The 13,541-nt window shown below is 42.6% G+C and overlaps 1 protein-coding gene across 2 annotated transcripts in view; it reads right to left on the bottom strand.

Moving 5' to 3' along the window:
* The window catches only part of LOC119174687 (glutamate receptor ionotropic, kainate 2), a 356,865-nt gene extending 351,515 nt beyond the window's left edge, over positions 1 to 5,350 (bottom strand). For both annotated transcript variants that reach the window (XM_037425714.2, XM_075895248.1), the window contains exon 1: positions 4,883 to 5,350. In XM_037425714.2, the coding sequence (XP_037281611.2) occupies positions 4,883 to 5,030 (148 nt within the window). In that variant the 5' untranslated portion in view covers positions 5,031 to 5,350. The remainder of the gene's footprint in view (positions 1 to 4,882) is intronic.
* Between the last annotated feature and the right edge of the window lie 8,191 nt (positions 5,351 to 13,541).

Below are 13,541 nucleotides of genomic sequence, written 5' to 3'. Positions count from 1 at the left end.
GCTTGTTCTTTTATTTATAAACGTTTACTTCTCTTTTTTTCTCTCTCTGTCTGTTTTGTGGTACCGGTACTCAACTGTTAATAAAGCGAGAACGTTACAGTAATTTCATCGCAGAGCAGAAGCCAAGCCAAGCAATACTTCACAATCACAGCACACTTCAACGCACCTCTTCGAAACAGCTTTGTCTGCTTCGTAATCTTCTTTTAACCCTTTGTGCTCGGCGTCGTGCACAATTGCGAAAATATCGGCACCAACGGCCGGATGAGCGAGCGTTATCTCTACCGAATAAAGTCCTGAATAAAAGAAAGGGAACCTATCACGTATCAATAAAAAAGGAAGTTACGTGGAGTGCGAATTCGTTGATAAGCGAAGTGATTATGTAGCTGAAACGAACGCAAAATCCGAACTGCGAACACGTTTTGCCACTTCTAGTGGGAAAAATAAGACACGTTTAGCACCAACCCGTAAATGAAATGCAGATGAGAAGGTAGGGACTGTGCCAGCCTATAGAGGCGTGCCCAGCCCTCTGCGCCTCTCTGCACGAATACCTGGCTGTACCATTAAAAAAAATATATTAATAATGTGGGAAAATAAACAAATCGTGATAAACGCGGAATTGCTTCAAGCGAACGCATCCACGACCAATCGACAGAACTGAAAACGCTGAATTTGTAACCAATGAAAGAAGGCGTGCTGAGAAGAACTGTTGAAGAAAGAACGACGAAAAACTAAGAAGGAAAAAAAGAAGAAGTGGTTTAGCAATAAAATAAAAACGTCGTAGGAGGAGAAGGGGACGGGGGGTTAGGTGTTGGATTGGAAGTTGTGGCATTCGCGTTTGCGCCTCCGAGCGGGGAACGAATCAAGCGGACAATCGACGGAACACGCAATCGCTGTCAGCGTGGCGCGCATGTGAAATGATGTGCCCTTTCTCTTACTACTTCTTTTTTCTCTCTCTCTCTTTGTGTCTCTTTCTCCTTATTTTTCTCCCTCAATGTCTCTAGCCTCTATTCGCCTAGCCTGTTCCTATATCGTCCTGTTCTGATCTATCCCTCTACAATACATAAAACGTCTGCTTCCCTCGCCTCGTGTCTCATCCATCCATTCTGTGGTCTCGCGAGCTTTCAACCCCGACTTGGAAATCGCGCCAGCGCAATTTCATCAGCGAGTTATTTTTGTTTGTTTTTTGCCCACACAGAAATTCGTGGTTGTACACTGCACAGGCCTGCGCAAAACAACGCGCAACAACAGCAAAAGTTCTGCAGAGTCGCACAACCCGTAGAAGCGGGGACGAGAGAATGTATTGCGCCATTTCGTTGATCGGGTGCGAGGTGGTATTGTGCTTTAGTGCAATTCGGAATAAAATGAAGAGTGCGTGGGCGCATCTTCCATTCGACACTCGCTTCTAACGCGTTGATTTTTTTTTTGTGTTAGTGTACGCGAAGAGAAGCTATAATGGGTGGGGACATGCTTACAACGTTTCGTTTCATATTAGCGGTGAATTATCTTTAAGCGAAGCATTCTGCAAGCAGCAATATTTCGGTGGTGGCAACGGCTTTGTGCACGAAAAACCTGGCGTCTGTGGAAACAGTATCGACCATTGAGTGTTATGCAACACCGGTAGAGTAGCAGCAAGGTATTACACGACGATCACGCCATGACATAAATCTACACTCTAAACGTGCTTCCAGGGTAACCATTGAAATCGGGTGAACGTAACGTGTTCTCAAGTTAACTATCACATACCAGACATATCCTCAATCTGGGAATCCAGCTCATTCGCTGGTGAACGCGCTCGCGGCTCCAACGTCCACTAGGCCATGCTTTGCGCCAGGTTTTATTTATCTCTCCGAAGCTTACAAGGTGGAAGCTCAGTGGAGCTTTACTTTTTTTTCGTATGCAATATACAGAATTAAAAAAGCTAAAAAATAAGAGGCCGGAAGTGTTGCACCGAGAAGCTTAAAATCTGAGAAAAAAGAAAGAAATCTGACAAATTGTTTTGCCCTGCACCGGCCTTGGCAAACACTCTCAGCAGTGCCTGCCACCTGACAGATCTCCCTAAGCCCAATATAAGCATAAGGCCTGACGGTAACAAATCATTCTTCGGAAAGATAGCAATAAAAAATGAACGTGAAATTTCGGGGAAAATACCCGAGATTGTGAGAAAAACTGTTGCAACACTCGAAGCACGCTACGGTGTGCCTGCGTCTACGTGTATGGGCCATTTAAAACAACAAAAAATGAACGAAAATTTTGTTTGAGCAAATAGTTCGGTTGAAAAATGCGCTAGACGAAAAGGCCAGGAAGAGGCTTCAAAGTTACTGCAACCCTCGTGTTCCTTTCTCTCTTTTTTTGGTATGTGTGTGTGTGAGGGCGTTAACCCATTCCCACATTCAGAAAGTGGATCTGGATGAATCTGGAATGTACCTGCTTTACCGAGCCTTTTTATTCATAGTACACAAAAAATGCACAGAAAGAAAAGGGAAAGTAATGCGTGCGTATGTCACTCGAATGCGCGAAGGAGCCAGCGACAGGAGTATGGATGATTTACGGCCACCAACAACAACGACAACGAAAAGGGTGAGGAGGGTGGGGACCTACTGCGTGAATGTTTCTAAGTCGAAGTTGCAAGCCCCGCCTGTGCCGTAGGCAGCGTGTATGAAATATGTCTCGTTGCGTTGCGCCAAGACAAAAGAGTGTTGGAATAGGAGCAGAAAAGTTAGGAGCGCGGAGTTTTGCGAAACCGCCAGTGCTCTGTGACAACGAGTGCGTGCTTGGAAGTATCTTTGTGTGACGCGAATGCAAGGGCGATAAAGCATCGAGAATGACAGAGAGAGAGATTGAGAAAGTGACAGAGACATAAAATGTAATGAGATATCGGCTTACATTCAGGATTAAGCCGAGTAGACACAATTTTTTTTGCGCAACTCAGACACCGAAAACGTGAATTAATTTTTACGCGACCATCCACACTTTCTTTCTATTCCTTTGTTTTTAGTTCGAATCTCGCCTGATAATGGTGTGTGTTTTATTTTTCGTAGAAAGTCTGTTCCTCTCTCTCTCTTTCTTTGTACTCGCTTTCTCACCCATCAGTGCTGTTGCATACCACACCAGACAAATCGGCACTCGTGTTCTGGGAGCGAAACAGGAGAGGACAACGGTGAGGAAGACGATGAAGATTGTGCGAGTCGGTTCGCGATGATGGAAATTTTCGTATCTACGGCACATTCGACAAACCTCGATAACAGCGCCGCTGAGATAGATTACACATCATTGCGAGCGCGCCTGCACTGCCAGAAATGCTCCGAGCAAGCTATCGATTATGAATATTGCTTTTCCCAAAACACAGTTTTTACGACAGCTCGCAGTGGAATGTCCGCCCGCAACACCCTTAGCTGAAGGAGGCTCTTTAAAAGATTGGCTTAACTACGCTTTTTTTAAAGAATTAAGCGAATAAAATATCGAGCCATTCACTGCATGCGAGATTTCGAAACAGCCCCGGGCGCCCTCCGAGAGCAGAGCACACGCTAGCCGAGTATTTGCTAGCCGGCATGTATGGCCTCCAAGCACGCGAACTGGCGATACCAGGAGGTGTAGACTCAGCACTCACGCGGGCGAACCATTCCTAGTCAATATAAAACGTGCACCTTTCGCACAGTCAAAAGAACAACGGGCCATACAAACTTTAAAGTGCTTTGTCGCGAACAAATGATAAAGGCCAAATGCCAGGTCCGTTAGGGCTCGTTAGCATGAAGAAATACTGATTCTAAACTTTTCCGCGTGCTCTTACTGAAGTAGTCAGTCTGTTTGGACGAGCTACTTAGCGTTTGTTATCATTCTAGTTTTGTTACGCCAGATCTGTTTGCCCTTCGCTTACTTCTGGGTCTCACTGGTTTTTGTGATGCGGCGCTGCTTCAGTTCACCTACTTTAAATGCTTGGCTGAATAATGAGACCACATTTGCCTCTTTTTCGCGTTAAGCCTCCTTGTTTAGTTTTTTTCGCCAGGTTATAGAATGTCGCTGAATTTTTGTATGGTGTTCTGAGTACCTAATGGTTTTGAGAGTTCCAGGGTCTGCATAATCGGTCATATCATTTCAAACGATGCCTCAGGCTATATACTTCATATGTAACGACTTGGTAGCAGCCTGACTATATATGGCAATGTCAAGCGAACACGTGAACCATTTCTTAAGCCTAACGTGTGTTACGGTCCGCCAGGATTACTCGATCATTTCTCACAAGGAAAAAATTCAGCCAACGCAGATGCTGGGCATAACATTATTAAAAACTCCCATCGACTACAGAAAAAGAGCACCGCTGAATTCGACCCCGGAAGTACAAGCATTCGTTACCCCCACCAGTTCAACGTGTACATGAGTCTCGTAACTTTGAATAAGCGACAACACCTGCAGAAAGCCGAGGTTGATGCGCCCCGCAGCAGCAGTCAAGCTCGCCCTTGTTACCATGATGTGTTAGTGCAGCGATTGACCTCTCGTCACGCTCAATCGTTACGCGATGTCAAGGGGTGTATGGCACACTCTTTCGTTATGGCATGTTTTAAAAACTTAGTTAATAAAATCACTATTGCATTCATTATGATAACTATCTTTCCTGAGCGAACAGTTCTGTATACAACAGATAGGCAAGTCAAGGTGGCAGTAGACTCTAGCATTATTTATGGCAGAAGTGCCCTGGAAACATCAAATGCTTGTAGCTACAGCATTCCTATTTCCTTGACTCTTTAGCTTTGTGTTGGAGTAGCAGTCTAGAAAAAATAATACTAAAGTAATGTCTCTGATACAGATTTATCCTCGGTATATATCTCAAAAGCTTGCCAAAGTCTGCAAGAAAGAACACAAAGTACAAACAAGCACGAACACTCACCTATCTTGATGACGGATCTGGCCGGAGCGGCGGCTTCGGCAGCGTGCAGCGCGAACGGTGTGGCCAAGAAGTAGAGCTCGGGCAGCGACTGCCAGCTGACCAGGACTATCCACAGGGACTGCCAGAACGGACGACGCTCTCCGCTCATCGCTCGGCCGCCGCGCCCCTCAGCTCAGCACATCACGTCCGCAGAGGCAGCTTTCCCGCTCTGCGCAAGCCGATGGCGCTAAGCAGTCCGGCCAGTTCAGTCACGCCTTGTCCCGCAGTCTGTCGTACCACCCGCGCACACGCAAAACAACAATGCCTTATCTGTTCATCACGTCTCTGGCTACGAAGTGTCTCTTGTCGACTACGTCTCGTTGAGTGTCCTGTGACAGCGTTCGCAACGACGGTTGAAATCCAAAGTCTCAACTACTCTTGAGACTGCGATTAAGCCAGTTTCCAAAATGGCCACTTGGTTAGCATCCGATTCACTCCATCCTCTTCAGCACGTATCTTCATCATTCAATATTCGGCGTTCAAGTCTGCCTGCTTCTACAATCACCCTGTTTCCTCTCCACGTGCTGACTGATGTATTTTTTTTTCAATAACATCCACCGGTCTACAGTTCCCGAGCGAATCTTCGTGAAGCTCGGGGATCGAATGGCAAACGACTAATTAACGCACGAACGGCTGCAAACGTGTTGCGATCACTCTTTTAAGACTTAGATGCCTTTGAACCGTTTCTTCGTAAGAGCTTTAGAAAAGCAAAGCAATGTTGTCGTTGCAAGGGAGAGCTACGCGATGGCGAGATGCTTGAGGTTCTTGAAAAAACTGCAAATATTGGAGCAGACTGCGTGACAACGTCTGTCACACGCCTGCTGAGGAATTGTAAGCATAGAGCCTAATATGCTCCCATTAGTCACAATCGGTTGCACAGGACGTCTTCTGGGAAGATTTCTTGACTGTATAGTGGATGTACCTTTGGAGTATGTCTCAAGCTTGGCTGAGAGAGTATGTTGAAAATTTTCCTTGTTCCCGGAATCCCGGAACATCAGCGTTGTGGCTCGGTTGTTCTCGCATACAAAGTGAGCCGTGCGAATTGTTAGTTCTCTAAAGGGACATTTTTAGCGACTCCCGTCTCATCACTACTGCGAAAATAGCATAGCGACAACAAAAAACACGAGAGCCTTTTTTTCTCTTTTTTTTCTTTCTCACTGATGAAAATGCTACAATAAACTTAAGCTGTCGGTTCGAATCCTATTGGCTGAAGTTGATATAAAAGAGCCTCACAACAGTCTCGCGCTTCTTCAGTGCTCAAAATCCGTTTTCTTTTTCTCCAAGTTAGAATCGGGAATCGTCGGCAAGGCGGTGCATAGAGTTCTGGGAGCCGTTCTGGTTTGCATGGGGTTTTCTGAAAAAGAGAAAAAAGAACACGAAAGCGTTGCCAAACTTCTTCGTCAAATTTAATGATCGCATTGACTTCTCCGACTGGCAAAGAGCACAAATAACAGCCAACTAAAAGTCACTCCTGTTTCGGTCATCGTTACTCATTTTTCTGCTAATACGCTGCCTAAAGTTTTTTTGTGCAATAACTGCCGCGACTGAATAGTCTCAGCCTAAGCTTCAAAAGCCATTCAAGCACAATCTCATATTTTCATCAGGGCTTTGAGTGCAATTCTAAAGCTTCATATTACCCGAACCATTTCTCCCGCTTTTTTGTGCTGAGAACATGAACAGAACACCACAGTGCAGATTGTGTAATACCGAAACCATAGACCAGACGACATGAAAAAGGTTCTTGAATGGTCGGTCTTTATTTTACCCCACTGAAATGAACAGCCTTCTTTATAGCATTCTGATAAAATACCTGAGTTAAAAAGCAGTGAAGCTACGTTTCATCACGTGTACTGTATTATACCCACACTTAAATATCAATAAACTGAAATTATAAAAACACTTAATAAATTTTAAGGTGTAAGAGTTATTAACATATTACAAGCCCAGATAATCATTAGGGAAAAGCGAAGCTTGTTCCCAGTAGGTCGGAAACCACGGGCTCATAGAAAAAATTATTGCTGTTTGCATTGTACCTCTCCTTATCTTGTCTTATATAAACGTACCTGCTCAGTTCCCGCGTATGTAATTGTGGATTATGTGCTACTTGTATTCAGATTATTTCTTTGTGCAAAAACGTGTTATGAAGCAAAGACAACAGGAGTGATAGGAATGGTGGGGATGTTAACAGGTTTAGCAAAAATAACCGGGACGCTACCTTAAAAGGGGCGCACAATAAGAAGCACGACATCATGCTGGATATTCAAACGCATTTTCAAGTGAAACATTCTTGTGTAATGGAACACGTGTTCTTAATCGGGTACAGAAACACTTTGAGAAGATGAAAAAACTTGAACAAATACTGTGTAACAATTTTCTCAAAAGTTCTTTGTTCTTCAATTAATACAAAAAAATGCTTTCATATTTCGGTGACTCTCGGCGCAATCAACATTTACGTTACGAAGGTCTCTCAAGCGAAATAAGTGGGCGCTTCAGCATTCAGTGCCTCAGATGCCTCGCCGTGGGAAGCTAAACGTAATATAGGCCTTGAGTAACGTAACTAAACTCAGGCCACTTTTCATGTGATGTAGATGGCTGAGGCCCACGCAAAATACTGAGATTATGACGACGGATTTTCAAATACCAACAAGTAAGCTTCCTATCCAGCAAAAACTTTCACGTCGAATAACATTGTACAAGTAAAGTTCAAACACGCAGTAACGTCACACTATACGTGTAATGTTCACCCTACTTGAATGTGCTGAACGCATATAATTTTGAACAATCGCTATGTTGCGTAGCCACACATCTCGCGCGCATTTGCAACAGGCCACCGATTCTGTCATCAGTATGAACGTGGTCCGTCTCGGCGGTACAGTGATTACGCCACTCGGCTGCTGAACCTAAAGTCGCGCATTTTTTGCCATCGACGGTGAGCGCATTTCAATAAAGCCGAAGGCTAGGGGCCCATGCACAGTGCGATGTAAGCGCACGGTAAATATTATTAGATGGCCGGAAATTTTGAAGCCAGTAACCTAGGTGTGCCTCGTAATCATACCACAATTTTGGCACGTAAAAACTAATGATGATGATGATATGTGGGGGTTCAACGTCCCAAAAAGTCATATTATTAGGTAAGACGGACGTAAAAACTAAGATATTGTTATTAAAGTCAACGGTTATCATGAGAAGCGTTTTCTCTTTCTCAACAAATAACAATGCTTCGAGCTAGGTTGATTTCGATAGCCGTAACTTTTAAAAACCTGTCTTTCACTCTTTTATAGTGACCAAATAATAACAAAACGACAATGTGTAGGAGGAATAAAACTATTGTTGAACTTGGCGCGTCCTTTCAGTCTGTTGATTTTATGACAGCACATTTTGCGAGATCGTTTGCCCTCACCTGCGACGAAAAGCAGTGATTGAAAGCTGGACGTGCCAGCTTCTATTTTAAACAAACTCGTCCATTACCATTCGTTCCATCATCTGCTTCGATCTCTCGAAAGATTTTCTACCGTAGCATATTTTAGGGCAACCAATATCAAGAGCGCAACTAAACTAGCTCTTTGATGAACAGGCACAAACAGTGAGCGACGCGATGAAGAACGAAGGCGCGCTTCGCACATTAGCGAACTACCGCGAGTTACTACTGTCTGATTGTCGATAGGCTGTGACTAATTAGCCTCGTAATCAGTTTTCGACCTCGTTAGTGCGCCTGCTTTTCTTGCCTTCCGCACATCTGATGCCTCTGTCAGGAATCAGACCGAGAGAACGGATGAGCCGAGCCGATATATGCAGTGCCGCTCCACTACTCGAAACAATGTATCCGGCTCCGCTTAGTGCACGCCGCAATGCATATCTTGTATACCATCGATATTTTTTTCTAGATTCTACCTATAATTGACGCTTTAGTTTTGTCATGAAAGCGAGCGCAAAAAAGTCAAGAGAAAAACGAACGTACAAGATGCAGGCCCTGTTTCTTGTCCTGTATACGCTTGCCGTTATGAGTGTATTATAAATTGCCCAATTCGCTACATTACTGCAGCTCTATACACCCTGACCCTACCTACCTACCTACCTACCTACCTACCTACCTACCTACCTACCTACCTACCTACCTACCTACCTACCTACCTACCTACCTACCTATATACCTACCTACCTACCTATTTATCTATCTATCTATCTATCTATCTATCTATCTATCTATCTATCTATCTATCTATCTATCTTTCTTTCTTTAAAACTGCCAAGGGACTGAACTAAACGAACACGTCTTGTTCGCCATCAGACCCTGAAAAAGGGTAAGCGGGAAAACACCGTCACAGTAATGGTCCGGCCTCATGGGAGGCGTACGCCCGGCCACCTAAGCCTGCTGGCTTTTGACAGTAATGTTTATTCCTCCTCCTAGCGCAAACTAATGAATCAGAGTGTGTGTGTGTGCGTGTGTGTGTGTGTGTGTGTGTGTGTGTGTGTGTGTGTGTGTGTGTGTGTGTGTGTGTGTGTGTGTGTGTGTGTGTGTGTGTGTGTGTGTGTGTGTGTGTGTGTGTGTCATTTAGATAATGCTTTGCCAGTGACACTTGCCATAAGTGATCAATAGAGTGCACTTAAAATATTATGACTGTAAAAACATCAAACTTAATCTATAAGCCCCACGCAGCGATTATAGGCAGTGGTAAAGAGACCAAAAAGTTAAAAAGAGATGCGAAGGCACAGCTTTGACAAATTAGTTTCTTGACGACGTTATTATATTAAATTATCAATTATTATTAGAACAATAATATATTATTACCTCTGTCTCTATTACATGATTTAGAAATTATCGTGAGTCAGTGGGATGTATCGTGTCATTAAGTTATCTAGATTGAAGACAGGAGATAATTCAACTTCAAATAGCTTAGTCAGCCACTTTGTTCTATAAAAAGCAGTGGTTGTAGACAGCATATCCAGAAAGCTTGAAAGACAGAGAAAGATCTTTTTCTGTCGTTCGACACTGAGACAGAGTAGGTGAGAGAACGTGTAAGATAGATAAACAATAAGAAGACAAAGACATTAACTGAGGAGGTGTATAAATCAATGTTATGAACCACTGTACCTTCCTAACCTCATAGACTTTACAATTTCCAAGCATTTTGAAAACACCTATCTCATGAAAAGCTCGTAGCTTACTTTGTTAAACTGGATGTATCTTGCCCACAAAAAGCTTCAATGAGGTTGCGAACTTTTTTTTGTAAGTTTACACGAGCAGTTGATGGAGCTTATTGTGAGGATCACGGCTGAGGTAGAACCAACAAACGGAGACGGCCCTATTAACACTTAAGGAAATGATACTGCAAAATTTTGAACGAAATCTTTTCACGTTAGCTGTTTTTCTTGATTTCAGCAAGACTTTTGATTGCATTATTCATACCATTTTACTGCTTAAGCTAGAATCATACGGAATCCGTGGCACGTCATTTCTGTTGATAAAGTCATACTTGCAAAATAGACAGCAATGCGTTCAGTTAAGCACTCATACGTCATCATATTTACCTGTTCTAAATGGTGTGCCCCAGGGAAGCGTACTGGAGCCGCTATTATTTAATGCTTACATAAATGACATCGTGGATATTGATTCCAGTGTGAGCTTTGTTATATATGCTGATGACACGAACTTACTTTTTTCAGGCCCTGACGCAAATTAGCTAATTATCCGATGTAATAAGCTATTGAACAAGCTTTTCTAGTGGTCTAGCAAAAATTTATTGAAAACTAATCCACTGAAAACAAAAGCCATCGTATTCCGAGCTAAGAACTAAATATTTTCATCAACACAAGCGTTAGCTTACGCAGGTGAAGACATTCGTTTTGTGGATGAACATAAAATTTTTGGCGTCACGTTTTCATCAAACCTCAGCTGGAACCAACATGTCGTTGACATCTGCAAAAAAGCCTTTAGTGTAGTTGGTGTGCTAGCTCGTTGTAGATATATCTTACCCGCAAAGGTGAAACTGCAAATATACCATGCTCTTTTTCTTTCGCACATAAATTACTGCAGTTTGGTGTGGGCAACCACGACAAAAACTAACATAATGAAACTTCAGACCATGCAGAAAAAAATTATTAGACATGTCACTAATTTAGATTATTTGTCATCAACACAACTTGTGTGTCGGGACTACGGTATTATTAAAGTGGAATATATGTATATATTTCGCATTCTGCGATCCTGCTATTTTTCTTCCATTTCGTTTAAACAATTCATTAAAAATACCGCATGTCTAACTGCAAAAAATGTTTCGTTAGAAACAAGAAGCAGTGATGTTTGGATTGTTCTGAGGTTTCGCAATAATTACAAATCTCAAACATTGCAATACAATTTACCAATGATTCTCAATAAATACAGTCGCGTAAACAGTTTCTCATTAAAATAACTACGATCCTTTTTTGTAATTATAGGCTAACTTTTTCACGTTGTAAAATGTGCTGTCTGTACGATAGTACAATTTTATTTTTCTTTCAGTATGTGCATCCATGCTGTACCATATAGGTTATATGATATAATTTCTGTGTGTATAAATTTGTTTGTCTGACATGTGATGTACATTGTATGATGCAGCACATACACAAGGAGCAAATTTGTATATATCTTCCCTGATATTTTCATCATTTATTTATTTTGATTATTTTATTTTTTGGCAGTATTGGTGTTATGGTTGCTGGATTTTTCTTTTGTTTTGTCTTCGTATTTTTTGTTTTTATTTTTTTTTCTTGCTCGGTTCATGTAATCTTCTGTGCTATGCTGGTATCAGGATGTTTCGTAGGAACGTTTATATATGTTTTTATTACACCATATTTGGTATTGTAATGTTAGCTTATGGTCTTTATTGTTATACACATCTTTGTCATTGTCCAGCCTGCCTTGTATGGGTTTCACTGACCTCGTCAAGCTGTCCATAAACAGCTTTTAGCCAGTGAACCTCTCCAGAACCTGTTTCTTTCTGGGAAAATAAAATTATCTGATTTGATTTGATTTGATACACACTGTTTTGGATAAGTCACACAGAGGTATAAGAGAAATTTTCAGACTGACTTGGTTAGAAACTATAAAGATAACAGAGCAGCGTGGGAAAAACTTGGCCTATGTCGCCTAACTAAACCCTGATGGGATGCGAAGCAGCAGCGTTGGGTCCGGATGGCATCACGGATTGAACAGCATGGACGTGGATGCTGCGCTGAGTGCTGAAAGACTTGTTTGAAGCGACGGATGTCGTAGGTCATCTAGGTGACACGTAAAGACATGTTTCAACGCCTACGTTAGGCGGGGGTCAGGTTTACTGCGTGTGAGCCGGGGAGATGGCGGTGTAGCGAGCGGTGGTCGTGGAAGGTGTTGCGGGCGCATGGACGAGGTGGTAGCTGCAGGTGCCGCGGCAAGCGCGTCACAGGTGAGAGAGAGAGAGTGACGTCAACGTGCAGCAGTGGCGTGACCTACTTGGCACCGCGCCAACACCGTTCATATACGCAGGGACAGTGTTACACAGGCTAGCTCAAAAACTGCTTCACATCTGAAAACCGCCAAGCCTATGCTTGGCGGTTTTCGCCAAGCACGGGCTTGGCGGTGCTTGCCAAAAAAAACGATCTTTGTTGAGATCTCATAAATTGTTTCGCTGTTAAAGAAGAAAATAAGAAAGTAAAGGGGCCCTTGGTAATCACCTCATCCTTGCATTCTCCTTTTTTTACTAGTGTTGTAACCCTTGTGAGTAAAATAAGCCTACTGAACTGACAAAACTGACAGTAGTGATGAACAATGCGCAGTTTTTTCTGACTCAGTTCTTGCTCTTATGCGCTCATTGTAATGAAGAAGCATGCGTCGCATTACACTAATGACGTGCTTCCGACTCTGCATAAAAATAAATTAAATGCGAACGCTCCTCGACCAAACCTGCGCACAGCTCTTTTGCTCCATATTATGTTGTCCGTGTTCTTTCTACATAAAACATAGTGTCTCGCGTAGAATGTATAAGAATTATGAAGAATGGTGGGCGAGTAAAAAGCAATTTGCACTTGTGAAAATCAGTACTAGAAAGACTGAGACACAAAACTAAAGGGATACAGTACAACGAATGTACTGCGTTTTTCCCATTTTGTGTACCCGTCTTCTATGGACTGGTTTTTACAAGCATGAAAGAAAATATGACGAGCAAGCATGAGACGTGACACTGAAACGCTTTATATAATATAAAAAGCGTTAAGTGCCGGTAATCATTATCCTTAAAGGATTTAATAAGGTTTAAGCGTCAGCCATTGATAGCGCTTTATGATTGAAAGACAACGCGTCCACACACAGACAAAAAGAAGAATCAGAAACACAGAACGCGTTTCGAGATATATGTGAAATATAGCATTCATTTTCGTCAATATAGTCAACTTTCGACTTGTGCTATACTTCGACTTGAAGCCTTAGGGCCATTTATGAAAACTAATCTTTCGGCAAGCCGTACAAGCAAGAGAGAGAGAGAGAGAGAGAAAATACAACGTTTATTTGGTTTTCAGTGAGAAGATAGCTTAGTGGGATCTATAGTCCTGGATCTCATTGGGCTGGGCTACTGTCCTCACACTAATTGTTTTTTTTTTAATTGATAGC

The sequence above is a fragment of the Rhipicephalus microplus genome, chromosome 5 (genome assembly GCF_043290135.1).
Source record: "Rhipicephalus microplus isolate Deutch F79 chromosome 5, USDA_Rmic, whole genome shotgun sequence".
Classification (NCBI taxonomy): domain Eukaryota; kingdom Metazoa; phylum Arthropoda; class Arachnida; order Ixodida; family Ixodidae; genus Rhipicephalus; species Rhipicephalus microplus.
This window is presented reverse-complemented; position numbering and strand designations above follow the sequence as displayed.